The 20,314-nt window shown below is 42.9% G+C and overlaps 1 protein-coding gene across 2 annotated transcripts in view; it reads right to left on the bottom strand.

The window, feature by feature from the left end:
- necab2 (N-terminal EF-hand calcium binding protein 2) overlaps positions 1-20,314 on the bottom strand; it is a 436,762-nt gene that overhangs the window by 242,812 nt on the left and 173,636 nt on the right. For both annotated transcript variants that reach the window (XM_061917448.1, XM_061917449.1), the window contains exon 3: positions 8,379-8,487. In XM_061917448.1, the coding sequence (XP_061773432.1) occupies positions 8,379-8,487 (109 nt within the window). The remainder of the gene's footprint in view (positions 1-8,378; positions 8,488-20,314) is intronic.

The following is a 20,314-nucleotide window of genomic DNA, read 5'->3' as shown; positions in this document are numbered from 1 at the left end:
CCAGTTGATCTGCCACTTCTTTTCTTTCTCCTATGTCCCCCCCTCCCTTGTGGAGGGGGTCCGGTCCGATGACCATGGATGAAGTACTGGCTTTCCAGAGTCGAGACCCAGGATGGACCGCTCGTCGGGACCCAGGATGGACCGCTCGCCTGTATCGGTTGGGGACATCTCTACGCTGCTGATCCGCCTCCGCTTTAGATGGTTTCCTGTGGACGGGACTCTCGCTGCTGTCTTGGATCCGCTTGAACTGAACTCTCGCGGCTGTGTTGGAGCCACTATGGATTGAACTTTCACAGTATCATGTTAGACCCGCTCGACATCCATTGCTTTCGGTCCCCTAGAGGGGGGGGGGGGGTTGCCCACATCTGAGGTCCTCTCCAAGGTTTCTCATAGTCAGCATTGTCACTGGCGTCCCACTGAATGTGAATTCTCCCTGCCCACTGGGTGTGAGTTTTCCTTGCCCTTTTGTGGGTTCTTCCGAGGATGTTGTAGTCGTAATGATTTGTGCAGTCCTTTGAGACATTTGTGATTTGGGGCTATATAAATAAACATTGATTGATTGATTGAATCCCCCTTCTATCCCCACAATTTCCCCCTCTGTCTTCCTTTTTTTCTCTTTCTATCCCCTTCAGCTTGGCTGCACCAAATGATAATTTAATTACACTCATAATTGTCAACCCTCCCGGATTTTCCGGGAGACTCCCGAAATTCAGCGCATCTCCCGAAAACCTCCCGGAAGAAATGTTCTCCCGAAAATCTCCCGAAATGCAGCTGGAGCTGGAGGCCACGCCCAATCACATTACAACATCTACGGATTTGAATAAAAAACTGCACACACAAGGAGACGAAGCAGGAAGTTACAGCCATGGTGACGCCGTCTATAATAGAGTGATTCTATGTTGTCTGTTGCCATTTCCTAGTGAATGTTGGCTATAGCGTTATGGGGTTGCTTTTTGATTGGCCAACGATTTACGTGGTGTTGGGCACTTGACGGCAAGTAAGGGAGTCTGTTCTGACTGAAGCCCACAGTAAAGAGACGTAACTTCATCACCTCGCCTGGTTATAGACTCCAACCCAATATATTACACCGTCGACAAGCAAAATGAAGAAATAAATGGCAGAACAAAGGTTACTCACATAGTGAAAGGTAAGTGTTGTTGTTTTTTAGTAACCAGCAATCACAGTACAGTTAGTAGAACAACTGTATTTTTATTACTGTGTATTTAATAGGTGCCGTCTGAAATTCAACTATTTCTTTTATTTATATATATAATAAAATACATACATAGAGCTAGAATTCACTGAAAGTTAAGTATTTCATACACACACGCATATATATATATATATATATATATATGTATATATATATAATATATATATATATACATATATATATATATATATATATGAAATACTCAAGTTGGTGAATTGTAGATGTAAATATATTCCTCCCCTCTTAACCACTCCCCCAACCACGCCTCCGCCCCACCCCCACCCACGTCCCCCCACCCCACATCCCCCACCTCCCGAAATTGGAGGTCTCGAGGTTGGCAAGTCTGATTACATTTAATAAAGTCAAATTCAAGTAAGGCAGCAAGAGAAGTACCCTACACTTCTCTTTGGTAAAGTAAATTTGAACAGCCGATATGGGCATCTACATCAACTATATGATTTGCCTGAGAAGCTGGACAGGACGAAAAAATAAATAAATAAAATTAAATTAAATAATAGATTAAATAAATAAATAAATAAAATGAAATAACACTGCATATGAAGTTTTTTTTTTTTTGCTTTGTGCTATGTATAAAAAACATCAAGGTATCTATGACGCTAACATATGTCTGGTGATAATGTTCCCCTTTAACGTGGACCCCGACTTAAACAAGTTGAAAAACTTATTCGGGTGTTACCATTTAGTGGTCAATTGTACGGAATATGTACTGTACTGTGCGATCTACTAATAAAAGTTTCAATCAATCAATGGTGTTTTCATCAGCCTTCGTCGCGAGCAAACATTGGCAATTTAAGAGAGATGGCTATTGGTGTAATTGGAGTCGCAACTACAGTAATGGATGTGTTCCAACAGTCACTTAAAGGCCTACTGAAACCCACTACTACCCACCACGCAGTCTGATAGTTTATATATCAATGATGAAATATTAACATTGCAACACATGCCAATACCGCCGGTTTAGTTTACTAAATTACAATTTTAAATTTCCCGCGGAGTTTCTTGTTGAAAACGTCGCGGAATCATGACGTGTGCGCGTGACGTCCCGGACTGTAGAGGACATATATGCGCAGCACTATTTGCGGCTAAAAGTCGTCTCTTTTCATGGCGCAATTAAACAGTATTCTGGACATCTGTGTTGCTGAATCTTTTGCAATTTGTTCAATTAATAATGGAGAAGTCAAAGTAGAAAGATGGAGTTGGTAAGCTTTAGCTTTTAGCCACACAAACACACGGTGATTCCTTGTTTAAAATTCCCAGAGGTGAAGCTTTACTATGGATCAGAGCGGTCAAGCGAACATGGTTCCCGACCACTTGTCAACCGGCAGGTTTCGGTGAGAAAATTGTGGTAAAAAGTCGCCTCTTACCGGAAATCAGCTGAGCTTGCGCCGTCCATGCAGCTGCCATCGACTTCCCTCAGAGACTGGGGTCAAGACACCCGTGGACACACCCCCTCTGACTATCAGGCACTATTTAATCTCACTAAAACACTAGCAACACAATAGAAAGATAAGGGATTTCGCAGAATTATCCTAGTAAATGTGACTAAAAACATCTGAATCCGTCCCAATGCAATCGCCTTTTTTTTTTAAACTTTCTTTTTTTTTTTTTTCTAGTCCTTTGCTATCAATATCCTCATCCACGAGTCTTTCATCCTCGCTCAAATTAATGGGGAAATTGTCGTTTTCTCGGTCCGAATAGTTCTTGCTGTTGGAGGCTCCCATTAAAAACAATGTGAGGAAGTGAGGAGCCCTCACCTTTGTGACGTCATCGTCTGCGACTTCCGGTACAGGCAAGGCTTTTTTATTAGCGACCAAAAGTTGCGAACTTTATCGCCGATGTTCTTTACTAAATCCTTTCAGCAAAAATATGGCAATATCGCGAAATGATCAGGTATGACACATAGAATGGACCTGCTATCCCCGTTTGAATAAGAAAATATCCTTTCAGTAGGCCTTTAAATCCATCCATCCATCCATTTTCTACCGCTTATTCCCTTTCGGGGTCGCGGGGGGCGCTGGCGCCTATCTCAGCTACAATCGGGCGAAAGGCGGGGTACACCCTGGACAAGTCGCCACCTCATCACAGGGCCAACACAGATAGACAGACAACATTCACACTCACATTCACACACTAGGGCCAATTTAGTGTTGCCAATCAACCTATCCCCAGGTGCATGTCTTTGGAAGTGGGAGGAAGCCGGAGTACCCGGAGGGAACCCACGCATTCACGGGGAGAACATGCAAACTCCACACAGAAAGATCCCGAGCCTGGATTTGAACCCAGGACTGCAGGACCTTCGTATTGTGAGGCAGACGCACTAACCCCTCTGCCACCGTGAAGCCCGGCCTTTAAATCGCAAAAGTTAATTTGAAATTACAGGAGAAGGCATCTGCGAAAGTGAGCTGTACCAAAGGGATTGGTACTGAATTTGGTACTTATTTTGGGTACTGACCAAATTTTGTTGGTACAACTGTGTATCAATTAATTGTGAAATCAAACGGTGCTATATTTCGATACCTTTGCCACATGTGATTCTCAGGTCGATAAAAATGTGAAAGGTACCCTTTTCAAACGCCCTCTGAACTAGTTGTATACACACAGGAAACAATCAATCAATCAATCAATCAATGTTTACTTATACAGCCCTAAATCACTAGTGTCTCAAAGGGCTGCACAAACCACCACGACATCCTAGTGACAAGTGTACCACAAGCTAATTAAACACAGCAATTGCCGTGCAGTTCACAGTACTGCGTGTAGGGTTGTACAGTATACTAGTATTACTATAGTACCGCGATACTAATAAATCATATTCTGTACTATACCGCCTCTAAAAAGTACCGGTGCGCCACCCACCACCCCGAGCCCCCGTCGTCTTCACATCATGTAATTGCTGGTTTACGAACAGGAGTATGTTCCGCAGTGCACAATCACAGAGTACTTACAAGCAGACACAGTGTGTAGACAGAAAGTGGAGAACGCACATTTTTTTGGGCTTAAAAATTAACGATGAAAGTGAAGTTACAACACTAAAACGCCCACCGTAAGAGGTGCTTTAAGACATGGCGAGAGCTATGGCTAGAGTCCAGCCCCAGTCGGCAATGTTTTAGCTACTTTTAAATCACTAATCCTCACCTCCGTTGCGACAAATAAAGTACGTTTCTGACAAGTATCAGGACGAGGAATAGCTAAACATGTTTCACAACACACCGAAGCTCACCGGCATCAAATGTAAACAAACGCCATCGGTGGATCCGCACCTGACATCCTAACATTATCCGAACATATCCTAACATAGTGATACCAAGTACGATAGCGTATCTAGTCGATACTACTATAATTACATCTATATTTTTTGGCATGACAACATTTTTTTTTGATATATTTTTTATAGGGACGGCGTGGCGCAGTGGAAGAGTGGCCGTGCGCCAACCCGAGGGTCCCTGGTTCAATCCCCACCTAGTACCAACCTCGTCACGTCCGTTGTGTCCTGAGCAAGACACTTCACCCTTGCTCCTGATGGGTGCTGGTTGGCGCCTTGCATGGCAGCTCCCTCCATCAGTGTGTGAATGTGTGTGTGAATGGGTAAATGTGGAAGTAGTGTCAAAGCGCTTTGAGTACCTTGATGGTAGAAAAGCGCTATACAAGTACAACCCATTTATCATTTATTTATTTATATTTAATTTATGTTTATAATTTTAGGAAATATATCCCTGGACAGATGAGGACTTTGAATATCACCAATATATGATCCTGTAACGACTTGGTATCGAATTGATACCCAAATTTGTGGTGTCATCCAAAACTAATGTAAAGTATCAAACAACAGAAGAATAAGTGATTATTACATTTGACCAGAAGTGTAGATAGAACTTGTTAACAGAGATTAATAATTAATAATTATTTTTCTACCACTTAACCTTAATAATTTTTTACAAATAATAAAATGACACAACATGTTACTGCTTATGTCAGCAGCTAAATTAGGAGCCTTTAATTGTGTTGTGTTTTTGTTATTTTCCTGTCTTCTCCTTGTTGCCTTTTGTGTTAGTTTCTCCTCTACCCATTAGTTCTTAATAATTTTTACGAAATAATAAAATGACACAACATGTTACCGCCTATGTCAGCAGCTAAATTAGGAGCCTTTAATTGTGTTGTGTTTTTGTTATTTTCCTGTCTTCTCCTTGTTGCCTTTTGTGTTAGTTTCTCCTCTACCCATTAGTTCCAGCAAGGCACACCTGCGACTAATCGCTACCCGGCACTATATAAGGTCATCACGGCTTAGCTGCTCCTTGCCGGTTATTGTCACCCGTGCTCTCCATGTGCTCATGCCTGACTCGCATCCTCTAACTCGGTATGTGCTCCCTCTCTTTTTTATCGTCATTCCTTACCTCTTGTTTTTGCTCCCTAGTTCCTCAGTAATTGAGAGAAGTTTTTCATTGGAACCTTTAGCTGACCTCCAAGAGTCCTCCTTCTGTTTAGTATCTCCATGGTGTGCACTTCTGCCCCATCGCCTTTATTTTTGTACTTATTAAAGACAATCTATTTTTTTGATTCTACCTCGCCTCCCGTCTCTGCATCCTGGGGTCCAGTCCTAGCTCAAAATACAACAGTTTGCTTCCTTACTAATAAAAGACAAGTTGTCTTGTTTGTTCACTATTTTATTTAAGGACAAACTTGCAATAAGAAACATGTTTAATGTACCGTAAGATTTTTATGTTAAAATAAAGCCAATAATACAATTTTTTATGGTCCCTTTATATATAAAAATACTGAAAAGTTTTGAAAAGTAGCAAAATTATTTTAGTACCGGAACAAACATATTGGTATTGGGACAACACTAACTGCGCGGTCATATTTATTTTGGTGGTGCATGGCTAGCTACGGTGGAGGTTTTGTAGGGGAACGGGCAAGCCTGTACAATGTGTGCTAAAGCGTCAACGCCAGAACATAATCCAGGCTTTGTACGGACAATTACTGTAAAAAATGAATGCACGCTTACCGCTGATTTGCACTGGATACATAAAAGCTATTAAACACAGCAGGCAGGCAATTTTGGGGTTTTTCCTTAACGTTTGACTCATCTGACCGTTCAAGTAGTGCACACTCCTCCTGTCCTAAAGCAAAACCTAGTAACTCACTTCCAGCTGATTTTGAGAAAACAAAGGAAATCCAATCTATATTGATGCTGTCTTACAAAGATCTACAAAGTCATCAAACGTATAGATGTTTTCTTGAGCTTTCATTTTCTTGCCGATTGAGCCATGGATTGAATCTGCTCTCATGAACGTGTGCCCTTTCTCCAGATATTTTATCACAATCTCGGGTGGGCCCCATTCTGCGTTTGCACATTGGGCAAGAGCCGTGTACAGCGTCCAGTTTTTATTTTAACCTCCACAGTTATCTGCCCAAAAGAGTATGCAAGGGGAAGAATCAAGAACAATACATTTAATGAAGGTGCTTGCAACGTCCTGGGCCAATCTTCCAAATATCCCATTGTGCCATAATATCACATAATCAGGTTGACCGTCGGCCCCCATTCGTGCAAATGTCTCAGTAAAGACAATAAGGCGACTGACAAAGAAGCTCCAATTGGTCCCTTGAGATACTAGGTTTTTCTGTTGAATCTACGCGGTTATGTGATAGTTGCTAGGTCCTGCCATGCGCGTAACAGCTTACTTACGGAACAAATTACAATATCGCATACACTAATTTAAAGCATATCACCTAGGAACTCCAAAATTATTATCAGCTCAGTTTTGACCAAAATTGATTTACTGGGTTTTGCCTTTGGATGGGAGACTTGTACCTCTACATGGTGGATGCTAATGCCTGATCACATCCACATGTATAAGAGTATAATCAATCAGCCACCTCATGTTATTGCTGTCAAACATGTGTGCAGCTCGATTAAATGAGATGGCACTGCTTTAGTGGCTGCTGTTGGCAGGAGCTCTGTGCTCTTGTGTCATCCTTTTGTGTTTCCCTCTTGTTTTCATGTGTTATATTTTTTTGCCTTTTGGTCCGGGACCCTTTGGGACTTTGGGACTGTGTGACAAGGGGTGGTACTTTCGTGACCTCTGTGGTGCTTCTTTTGTGGACTTCTGGATCTGCCTCCCGGGACCCTTTTGGCCATGGAGACCAGCTGCTGGGTGTCTGCCACACCAGAGTCTGTTTGGATGTACTGGAGGAGATGCGGATGAGGGGACAGGACTGCGGAGCTGGCACTGAGCGCTGGGACGGAGAGGCTTCGCGGTGTCTTGGCTGGGTGAGCAGGTGTCGGACACCTCAGTCACCTTGGACGTATCCTCGCTCATCCATGCGGACTGGACACTGGCCGAGAGTGGAAGTCAGCTGTCTTGGTTGCTTTGTTGGGTCTGCTCCTGTCTCTGGCCATGCTCCCTCCACCCCAGCGGACGATGGCGTGGAACACCGCAGAGGGCCACCACAGTGGATATGTTTCTTTTACTTTTTATTCATAGCTGTATGTAGAAGAGTCTGGTTGTATCTGCTGCTTTAATGTCTTTAATGTCCTCTGTGTTCTTTGATGTTTGATGTTTCCCTCTTACACACATGTAAGAGGGATGTGTACTATGGCTATGAGTTGTTGTTTTTTTCCCTTGGCCTCAGTCTGCACCCTCACTCAAGAGCCTAGGCTAAGACCGATTTTTTTTATTTGATTTTAATCTTCTATTTTTTTCTCCCCTCCCCCCCTCCCCCCCTTGTTTACCTGTATGTCATCTTTTTTGTAAGGGGCGCTGGAAGCCGGCAGACCCGTCAGCGATCCTGTTCTGTCTCCCTGTAATGTTTGTCTGATCTTGAATGGGATTGTGCTGAAAATTGTAATTTTCCTGAAGGAATTCTCCTGACGGAATAAATAAAGCGCTATCTAATCTAATCTAATCTAAATATTAGGTGCTACCTTGCATTATCAGAAAAAAAAAATGAATATGAGTTATAGTTAAAAAGTTGCGGAAAAAGGTGTCTATGTACATATGTGCTGTATGAATATGAGAAAAAAATGCAGTACATAAAAGTGGTATCTGTGCATTGACCCGGTAATGTGCAGTGCGAGCACGGGCAAACAAGGGACTTTGGAGGAAGGGTAATGGGACAGCATGCAGCATGCAGAAATTGTGCTGACCTGGTGTTATCAGAGTCGATGGTGTGGAACAGCTTCTCCAACTCCTCCTCGTTCAGTGTGCCATCAGAGAAGAAAGCCTGGAACTCATCCAGCGAGAGTTTACCATCATCTGGCGGAGACACACACGCAATTTTCAGCATTGGCCATATTATATTTTGAGGAAAACAACTGTAGTAATCACATTTGTTCACTTGAGCCTTTCTGTGTTTAGTTTGAATGTGACTTCTGTGTTGGAGTAGGTTCTCTCTAGGTGTGCAAGTGTCCTTCTACAGTCAAAATCATGTATGAAGATAACCATAATGCCTGGCGTAATCGAAGCCAGAACCAGAATATTACAAGCAATTTCAACGCAATATACGCTTAAGATAGTGTAACAAACAGTTCAGGGTGTCCCTCCAGTGTTGCCGTAAGGCTGTGACGTAAGAGGTCTACATAAAGGTGGGTTGTTGAAGAAGGTGAGCTATGTGTATGGAGATAGGTGTAAAGAAGGGAACAATAAAGTGGTGGAGACCGGACCTGCTCTCATGACTCCCTTTTATTATTTTATTTTATCAGTACCCAAATTCTGCGAACCCAGGACACTCGGCTACATTGGTGGAGCGGTGGGATTATTTTAACTGCTGTGTTGAAAAAAAAGAAGAAGAAAGTTTTACACGGGACACGTGAGTTTTGAGTTAGTTGCTAAGCTTCCCGGCCATTTTGCGGACACGTGGTGTGGTGACCACGACTCTTTTTAAGCCCGGAGGCGCTGTTTGACGGACACTCACACGGCATGAATGTCGAAGGTGGACTTTTTGTTTAACCGCTCCTTTCACCGACGGAGGGGGCCGACTGCAACCAGGAGCTGGTGAGGATTTTCGGATCCTCCCAACTCGTCCCGTGGGAGACTGGGGGCAGCTTTTAAACAAAGAAAATTAATGGACCGGTTCGGGGCCAACCTGTCGGCGGGTGTGCGTGCTCCCGGGGAGAGCGTGGAGGTGTTTGCTGCGGGTGTGGCCCAGCTGGTTGCGGAGGCGTTCCCGCGGTCTTGCTGCTGGCCCTTCGCGCTGAGAGACAGCCGACGGTGGCGTGAGAAGTACAGAGCGTGTCGAACCCGTCGGTGCCCTTAACGTCCCCGTGGGCGGGTCCCAGGTTTGTCGGCCCACCCGGCGGGTGGTCATGGACGTTCTGGATGTGGCCCGGAGGTTCCCATGGGGGCCGTGAGGGCCCCAGGGTGTTTCCCCTTCAATTAGACTCTGTATGTTGCTTGAAAAAAAAGGACGTGCACCACTGCCTATAACCCCAAGTCTGATGGCATGATGGAGCTTCATAAACGAACTATCTCACAAACGGACTATCTTGCAGGGGGTCAATCAATCAATCAATCAATGTTTACTTATATAGCCCTAAATCACTAGTGTCTCAAAGGGCTGCACAAACCACTACGACATCCTCGGTAGGCCCACATAAGGGCAAGGAAAACTCACACCCAGTGGGACATCGGTGACAATAATGACCCAGTGGGACGTCGGTGACAATGATGACTATGAGAACCTTAGAGAGGAGGAAAGCAATGGATGTCGAGCGGGTCTAACATGATACTGTGAAAGTTCGATCCATAATGGATCCAACACAGTCGCGAGAGTCCAGTCCAAAGCGGATCCAACACAGCAGCAAGAGTCCCGTTCACAGTGGAGCCAGCAGGAAACCATCCCAAGCGGAGGCGGATCAGCAGCGCAGAGATGTCCCCAGCCGATACACAGGCAAGCAGTACATGGCCACCGGATCGGACCGGACCCCCTCCACAAGGGAGAGTGGGACATAGAAGAAAAAGAAAAGAAACGGCAGATCAACTGGTCTAAAAAGGGAGTCTATTTAAAGGCTAGAGTATACAAATGAGTTTTAAGGTGAGACTTAAATGCTTCTACTGAGGTGGCATCTCAAACTTTTACCGGGAGGGTATTCCAGAGTACTGGAGCCCGAAATGAAAACGCTCTATAGCCCGCAGACTTTTTTTGGGCTTTGGGAATCACTAATAAGTCACTGGGGCGACCTCCTGCGCACAATCGGACTATCTCGCAGGGGGTGACTGGGGTAACCTCCTGCGCACCATCGGACCATCTCGCTGGGGGCGACCTCCTCCACATAATTGAACTATCTTACAAATGGGGCGATTGGAGTGACATCCTTCTCATCTGATAGTTTTTGCATGTTTTGAGGGGCCAGTGTGTTAGCCTATGCAATACGGTGTAAAAAAATATATTGTTGATTTATTGTGAATTTTGAATTTTCTTTCTTTTCTCTGTTCTATTTCCCCTTGTTACCTATTTTGTTTGTGATGAAACGGGGACGTTTCTAATTGAGGGGGGGGGACGTATGTAACAAACAGTTCAGGGTGTCCCTCCAGTGTTGCCGTAAGGCTGTGACGTAAGAGGTCTATATAAAGGTGGGTTGTTGAAGAAGGTGAGCTATGTATATGGAGATAGGTGTAAAGAAGGGAACAATAAAGTGGTGGAGACCGGTCCTGCTCTCATGACTCCCTTTTATTATTTTACTTTATCAGTACCCAAATTATGCGAACCCAGGACACTCGGCTAAAATAGACTCCAGTAATCCCCGCGACACCGAAAGGGACAAGCGGTAGGACATGTATGGATGGATTTTGCTTTACAGTTTTACACCACTGCAAAGAACAAACACAGTGGTAAACACAGTTCAAGTATACATTGAAAGATCAATGTATGAAACCGTCTTTTTGTGAACCTTTCGATTTACGAACCAATAGATCGAGCCAAATATGCCTCTGTGTGTGAACCATGTCCTACAATTTAGGCATCCATTTTGTGCCACAAGGCGCAGCCATTTTGGGGAGACCGAGCCCTACACATCACTGGCTGCGCAGTACAGTGCACTACTTGTCACTTCTGTGCTTCAGCGTGTGTGTATTTTCTGCGTTTTTCAACTTTTGACAAGTTTTGTCCATTTTGCCACCTCAATGTGAGTCTCAAAAAGACAACAGACCAGCGTGGGAAGAAGCAGGGAATCGCTATAGAGTTATAAAACAGACTATTTTGTGTGGAGGACATCAAAGGCACTTGCAAGTATGGAAGAAACGACAAAGCAAGCTGTGTACCACAGCACGTTTTAATTGTGCTGAGACCAAACTTTTCTAGAAAAAGATGCCAAAGCGGACTTACCAGCAATATGTTTGGAGGACAAAAGGTGAGGCCTTAAATCCCAGGAATACCACCCCTACCGTCAAGCATGGTGGTGGTAGTATTATGCTCTGGGCCTGTTTTGTTGCCATTGGAACTAATGCTTTACAGAGAGTAAATGGGACAATGTAAAAGGAGGATTACCTCCAAATTCTTCAGGACAACCTAAAATCATCAGCCCGGAGGCTGGGTCTTGGGCGCAGTTGGGTGTTCCAACAGGACAATGACCCCAAACACAAGTCAAAAGTGGTAAATGAATGGCTAAATCAGGCTAGAATTAAGGTTTTACAATGGCCTTCCCAAAGTCCTGACCTAAATGTGTGGACAATGCTGAAGAAACAAGTCCATGTCAGAAAAGCAACACATTTAGCTGAACTACCCCCAATTTTTCAAGAGGAGTGGTCAAAATTTCAACCAGAAGCTTGTATTGTGGATAGCTACCAAATGTGCCTTATTGCAGTGAAAGTTGTCAAGGGACATGTAACCAAATATTAACATTGCTGAATGTATACTTTTGACCCAGAATATTTGCTCACATTTTCAGTAGACCCATAATAAATTCATAAAAGAACCCAACTTCATGAATGTTTTTTGTAACAAACAATTATGTGTAACAATCACTCTATCACAAAAAAAAACAAAAGTTGTAGAAATGATTGAAAAGATTATAGATCACAGTGGAGGAGAAGGCCAGAGCAGGACACAAGCCCACTTTCCCTGCTCCAGTCAGTTGGAAATTTGCTAACGACAATTTAAAGTTAACTAATAAAATAATCAATCAATCATCAATCAATGTTTACTTATATAGCCCTAAATCACTAGTGTCTCAAAGGGCTGCACAAACCACCACGACATCCTCGGTAGGCCCACATAAGGGCAAGGAAAACTCACACCCAGTGGGACGTCGGTGACAATAATGACCCAGTGGGACGTCGGTGACAATGATGACTATGAGAACCTTGGAGAGGAGGAAAGCAATGGATGTCGAGCAGGTCTAACATGATACTGTGAAAGTTCAATCCACAATGGATCCAACACAGTCGCAAGAGTCCAGTCCAAAGCGGATCCAACACAGCAGCGAGAGTCCCGTTCACAGCGGAGCCAGCAGGAAACCATCCCAAGCGGAGGCGGATCAGCAGCGCAGAGATGTCCCCAGCCGATACACAGGCAAGCAGTACATGGCCACCGGATCGGACCGAACCCCCTCCACAAGGGAGAGTGGGACATAGAAGAAAAAGAAAAGAAACGGCAGATCAACTGGTCTAAAAAGGGAGTCTATTTAAAGGCTAGAGTATACAAATGAGTTTTAAGGTGAGACTTAAATACTTCTACTGAGGTGGCATCTCGATCTGTTACCGGGAGGGCATTCCAGAGTACTGGAGCCCGAACGGAAAACGCTCTATAGCCCGCAGACTTTTTTTGGGCTTTGGGAATCACTAATAAGCCGGATTCCTTTGAACGCAGATTTCTTGCCGGGACATATGGTACAATACAATCGGCAAGATAGGATGGAGCTAGACCGTGTAGTATTTTATACGTAAGTAGTAAAACCTTAAAGTCACATCTTAAGTGCACAGGAAGCCAGTGCAGGTGAGCCAGTACAGGCGTAATGTGATCAAACTTTCTTGTACTTGTCAAAAGTCTAGCAGCCGCATTTTGTACCAACTGTAATCTTTTAATGCTAGACATGGGGAGACCCGAAAATAGTACGTTACAGTAGTCGAGGCGAGACGTAACAAACGCATGGATAATGATCTCAGCGTCTTTAGTGGACAGAATGGAGCGAATTTTAGCGATATTACGGAGATGAAAGAAGGCCGTTTTAGTAACGCTTTTAATGTGTGCCTCAAAGGAGAGAGTTGGGTCGAAGATAATACCCAGATTATTTACCGTGTCGCCTTGTTTAATTGTTTGGTAAAAAATAATAAATGTTTATTGTAGCAATATGGTCGTTAAAGTTGAGGATTTTGGGGATTTCAGATCATTTGTGAGGGCACCAAAGCGACGTCTGTGTGTGTGCATGTGTTGGAAGAGAAGTACGTACAGGACAGAGCAGCGGTTTATTGTTGTTTTGGCTCAATAATAAAGAGATAGTTGATCTAGTATCCCTTTAAGTTTTTTTCATATACAGTACTGTAAAATATGTTATATTATAAATGGGTTACACTTGTATAGCACTGTTCTACCTTCAAGGTACTCAAAGCGCTTTGACACTATTTCCACATTCACACACACATTCACACACTGATGACAGGAGCTGCCATGCAAAGCCCTAACCAGGAACCCTCTACCAACCGAGCCATGCCATCTCTGTGTTCAGAGTGCACAAACTTTGGCCTAAATATGGACATTTTTCGAAGCTGGAACTTTCAGTATTAGTTATATTTACATTGTTTCTTTTGGAGAAATATGCAGTTGCTCTGGCTCAAATTTATTGGTGCAATACATCTGTGAACAATTTTGACCAGTATTTTAAGTCAAGGCATAATAACTGTATAAATGTACTTTAAGTACATTATACTTGTGTGAGGTACTTTTTTGAAAACTTTTTGAAACATGTTATTAGCACAATCAGACTGGATGTGGTGAAGTGGGAAAGTGGGCTGTGCTAAAAAAAGAAAGAGAGCAAGCCTCTGAAGTTGCGACTGATGTCAAGTGTTCATTTTACATCGATGACGTCGTTCACAACAATACAAGCAGATTAGATGTGTTGCGGGTGTATGAATTACACCTGCTAACTTTACCTTCGTAGTTTAGCCGCTGTTTCAAGTTGCCGTCTCTTCATTGTTTAGTTTAGAGTGGAGCGGTTGTGTGTTTCAGGATGAATGAGCGCTACCAGACACTTTCTCCTCACAATGACAACATTTCACTTACGTTTATGTCGATTTCCCTGATATTATTCTGCGTTTAACAACAGATTCCGTTTTATTGGCCAATTATGTGACTACGTGAAGGCAGAAATCATATGCCTTACTTTGTTGTATAGTTTAGTGCATGGGTGTCAAACTCTGGCCAGCGGGCCAAATTTGGCCCACCCTGTAATTTCATTTGGCCCTTGAGGCAATACCAAATTAACATTAAAGCCGGTTTATAACACCGCATTCACCACTAATACTCATACTTGCCAAACCTCCCGATTTTCAGTGCCCCTCTCGAAAGTCTCCTGGGGGAACCATTCTCCCGAATTTCTCCTGATTTCCACCCAGACAACAATATTGGGGGCGTGCCTTAAAGGCACTGCCTCTAGCGTCCTCTACAACCAGTCGTCACGTCCGTTTTTCCTCCATTCAAACAGCGTGCCGGCCCCTGTCACATGATAAACGCGGCTTCTACACACACATAAGTGAATGCAATGCATACTTGGTCAACAGCCATTCCGATCACACGGAGGGTGGCCGCATAAACAACTTTACACAGTTACAAATATGCGCCACACTGTGAACCCACACCAAACAAGAATGACGAACACATTTCGGGAGAACATCCAAACCATAACAGAACATAAACACAACAGAACAAAGACCCAGAACCCCTTGCCACACTAACTCTTCCGGGATGCTACAATATACACCCCTTGCTACCACCAAACCCCGCTCACCTCTTTGTTGTTTTATTTTCAAATTTCTTAGCCTGTGGAAAAAGTTCATGTTGATATTTACCTCAGAAGGCTGCATATAGAAAAGAGGCATTCCATTTTTTATTTAGATTTTATTTAATATACCATTGATGTTTTTCGTTTGTTTTGTAAAAGTTGATTTTGCACTATTAAGTTATATAAGCGTTGCTTTTTCCTATATCAGTGTTAAAGCAAATCAGTGTAGCAAACTGAGCAATAATTAAGGTTTTATTCATGCACTTTCTCTTGCTACTTCAAGGCTTGAATGTTTGATTCATTCATTATTGTTATTTTTATTTTCAAATGTATTATTAGCCTGTGGAAAAAGTTAATTTGGATATTTACCTCAGAAGGCTGCAAATAAAAAAGAGGCATTCAATTTTTATCTAGATTTTATTTGATATGCCATTGATATTTTTCAATTATTATTATTATTTGAGTCTCGATTTTGCGTGTCACTATAAAGTTATATAAGCCCTGCTTGTTCAATATTCAATGCAAAACTTGTTTGGGTCCCTATTAAAAGGTTAATTTGTTCAACCTTGGCCCGCGGCTTTGTTCAGTTTTAAATTTCGGCCCACTCTGTGTTTGAGTTTGACACCCCTGGTTTAGTGATTATAGATAAGGCATACTAGCATTGTGACAAATACAAAGTAGCAACCGTGGTGACATCCCAAAGTTCTAGTAGACATGCTCTTTTTTCACTCATTCGCTCCTTATCTGTTTCACCGTCACAAGCTCCGGAATTTGCATGCTTTTTCGTGAGAAGCTACGATCGAAAGCGGAATCAAAATGTGATTTTTTGTCCATCCCTATTAATAACTACCTGACTGGTAGACCACATTATCCGAGGCTGCAGAGCTGTGTCTGACCGTCATACTTGCCAAACCTCACGGATTTTCTAAGAGACTCCCGAAATTCAGCGCCTCTCCCGAAAACCTCCCGAAAATCTCCTGAAATTCAAGCGCAGATGGAGGCCACGCTCCCTCCAGCTCCAAGCGGACCTGAGTGACGTGTCGACAGTCTGTTTTCACGTCCGCTTTCCCACAGTATAAAGAGCGTGTCTGCCCAATGACGTTATAACTGTGGAATGATCGAGGGCGAGTTTTTGGTTTCTTATGTGGGTTTATTGTTAGGCAGTTTCATTAAAGTCCTCCCAGCCCAATAACAACCCAACAACAGCAGTCACAAATTCGTCTACCATAAAGCAGTTCGTCTGCCGTAAGCTCCAATGTTGTGAACTTGTGACACTCTTAAACAGGACAATACTGCCATCTACTGTACATAGAATAGAATAGAATGTAGAATAGAATGTACTTTATTTAATTCAGCACCACAGTTCGCTCACAATAAACAATGATAATAATAAATAATATAATATATATAATATATTATATATATAATATATAATATATGAATAATATAAATATATTCTACGTATATTCTACATTTAAGTGCAGTCAAGGAACGTATGCATTATACAGTGTGATGGCTGTCGGTATGAAGGACCTCGCGTCGTTCCGTGTTGCATTTTGGGAATCCGAGCCTTCCACTGACTGTGCTCATTCTCTCTGCAAGGTCTGAGTGTAGTGGGTGGGGGGGGGGTATTGTCCATAAAGGCTAGGAGTTTTGCTAGACTTCTTCTCTGCCAGATAGTCTAGCTGTGGTTAGAAAAATAGTGACAGAGAATAGAACAAAGATGGACATTTTAACCCTTAACTCAACAATGAGTAGATGAGTGTTATGTGTCTGTATATGTGTAAATAAATTTCTTTTATTTATATATATATATATATATATATATATATATATATATATATATATAATAAAATAAATATATATATACATAGCTAGAATTCACTGAAAGTCACATATATACACACACACACACATACATACATACATACATAGATACATACATACATATATATATATATATATATATATATACATATATGTAGGTGTGGGAAAAATCACAAGACTACTTCATCTCTACAGAACTGTTTCATGAGGGGTTCCCTCAATCATCAGGAGATTTTAATGGAAGCATTCACATACAATGGTTTATAAGGAGAAACTGTTTATTATATATCATCCAGATCTATCATCCCTCAACAAGCGCAGTGAAATCATTTCAACATGCCGCCACAGACGGAAACACCTCCTAAGTAACACATGAGCCAATTACCACAGCCTACGTCTGCCTGTACCCACCCACTCTGTGCCTTATATACACCATTGTATGTGAATGCTTCCATTAAAATCTCCTGATGATTGAAGGAACCCCTCATGAAACAGATCTGTAGAGATGAAGTAGTCTTGTGATTTTTCCCACACCTACATATTGCGCTCTACCACGGTATCGAGCACTATTCTCTGGATAATCCAATCAAGACATATATATACATATATATATTTAATATATATATATTAAATATTTGACTCTTAACCACACCCCCAACCACGCCCGCACTCCACCCCCGACCACGCTTCCCCCCACCCCCCACCTCCCGAAATCGGAGGTTTCAAGGTTGGCAAGTATGCTGACCGTGTGATTAGCAACATCGGTGCCTCTCAATGAACAATACTTTTTCCATTTTTTTTTTTGCCACCTTCACTGGGGATTCTAAGTACTGTTCTGAGTTGAGTCATTTACAAAAATATTCAGATAACATGGCTATTGTAGGGTGTGTCGAGGAGGGGTGGGAGGAGAAGAACACTGGTGCATGACTTTGTAAAGTGGTGCGGGAAGAACCACCTGCACCTGAATGTGGAAAAACCGAGGAGAAGGTCATTAGCTTTAGCCATAATAAGGCTGCACTCCGGCCAATCTCTATAGCTGGCAGAGCTGTGGAACAGCTACAATTATGTACCGTATTTTTCGGACTATATACTTTAAATCCTTTCATTTTCTCAAAATTGACAGTGCGCCTTAAGTACGGCATAATTCTGGCTGTGCTTACTGACCTCGAAGCGATTTTATTTGGTACATGGTATAATGATAAGTGTCATGCATACTACACATACAGTAAATAAATAAATGATAAACGGGTTGTACTTGTATAGAGCTTTTCTACCTTCAAGGTACTCAAAGCGCTTTGACACTACTTCCACATTTTCTACATTTACCCATTCACCCACACATTCACACACTGATTGAGGGAGCTGCCATGCAAGGCGCTAACCAGCACCCATCAGGAGCAAGGGTGAAGTGTATTGCTCAAGGACACAACGGACGTGACGAGGTTGGTACTAGGTGGGGATTGAACCAGGGACCCTCGGGTTGCGCACGGCCACTCTGCCACTGCGCCACGCCGTCCCCCAGTACATAAGATATATGTGGAGACTGCAATATGATGGCAGTAAACAACACCAAAACTTTAAATGTTCCATTGAGAATATAGAACTAAGTACATGGCGCTCAAAAATCTGGCAAAATGTTTTTAGTACGACTTCGGTAAGCTATGAAGCCGCACCGCTTGATGGATTGTTGAGTATACGAGTATTATTATGGTGCGAGTATAAGGACTGTAAATGGCACCTATTAGCAGACATGTATCGGCTGGGGACATCTCTGCGCTGCTGATCCGCCTCCGCTTGGGATGGTTTCCTGCTAGCTCCGCTGTGAACGGGACTCTTACTGCTGTGTTGGATCCGCTTTGGACTGGACTCTCGCGACTGTGTTGCATCCATTATGGATTGAACTTTCACAGTATCATGTTGGACCCGCTCGACATCCATTGCTTTCCTCCTCTCCAAGGTTCTCATAGTCATCATTGTCACCGACGTCCCACTGGGTGTGAGTTTTATGTGGGCCTACCGAGGATGTCGTAGTGGTTTGTGCAGCCCTTTGAGACACAAGTGATTTAGGGCTATATAAGTAAACATTGATTGATTGATTGATATTATCTGGCATTTTTTTCCGCAATATTATGCAAAACCAAGTTTTCTTACCTTCTGGTACCTGCTGATCTGTATTTGGGATCTGCATACGTCCTGAAAATGTGCGCAGGTCCGCAATTGTAGTCTGTGCCGACACCGTTGTCATAAGCGTATTTTTTTCTCCATCTTCTTATGTGGCATTCATCTTCTGCTGTTGCCATTTCTAATATAAAGTAGTGTAAAGGTTTTACTTATATCTGTCACTAGAATCACTTTCAAAGCACTACAAACCGTAGCATATTTACATAATTCACCCACGGAACTTTAGTTATTAGAGGGTTGCGGTCGGACGGTTTTTCACGGGACACAGCAAGTGTTGTTAGCATTGAGCTAATACATTTGCATGTGTCTATATCAATGTAGTTTGCTCACAATGGCATTCCTTTTGTATTGATTCAGTTTCACAAAATTCTCAGTAAATCAATTAAACTTGTCACTGTGGAGTTATTGAGACTGTTTAGCTAATTGGCGCACTAGTTTCAGCAGCTCGATTAAATGCATTCACAGTCGGTGGGGCGGTTTAGCTCGGTTGGTTGAGCGGCCGTGCCAGCAACTTGAGGGTTGCAGGTTCGATTCCCGCTCCCGCCATCCTAGTCAATGCCGTTGTGTCCTTGGGCAAGACACTTTACCCACCTGCTCCCAGTGCCACCCACACTGGTTTAAATGTAACTTAGATATTGGGTTTCACTATGTAAAGCGCTTTGAGTCACTAGAGAAAAGCGCTATATAAATATACTTCACTTCACTTCTGTTTTGTCGTTGCTACATCTTTCATCGACACAATCAAGTGTTTTTTAAAATAAAATCCTGACATTTGCTCCAAGCTTTGGAAACACACACACGCAGACACACACGCGCGCACGCACACACACACACACACACACACACACACACACAGAGCGGCTTTCTTCAAGGCCTTTTCAGGTCGCTGTGAAATCAATCCTGCATGCCTTTCAGTCTGGTAAAAAACAAGTCACACGCTTGCTTCCTGTCTGAATCTGTACCTCGGGAGGAACACAATACCGATTACGTTTCCAGAACCTAAGGCCCTTTGGAAAGTACTTGAAAAGCTCACAAAACAGTATTGGATTTCTGCTCTTGTAACGTAACCATACTTGCCAACCCTCCCGGATTTTCTGGGAGACTCACGAAATTCAGCGCCTCTCCCGAAAACCTCCCTGGAC

Source organism: Nerophis ophidion, linkage group LG12 (assembly GCF_033978795.1).
Source record: "Nerophis ophidion isolate RoL-2023_Sa linkage group LG12, RoL_Noph_v1.0, whole genome shotgun sequence".
Classification (NCBI taxonomy): Eukaryota; Metazoa; Chordata; class Actinopteri; order Syngnathiformes; family Syngnathidae; genus Nerophis; species Nerophis ophidion.
The sequence above is the reverse complement of the archived record's forward strand: the minus strand, read 5'-3'. Positions and strand labels throughout refer to the sequence as shown.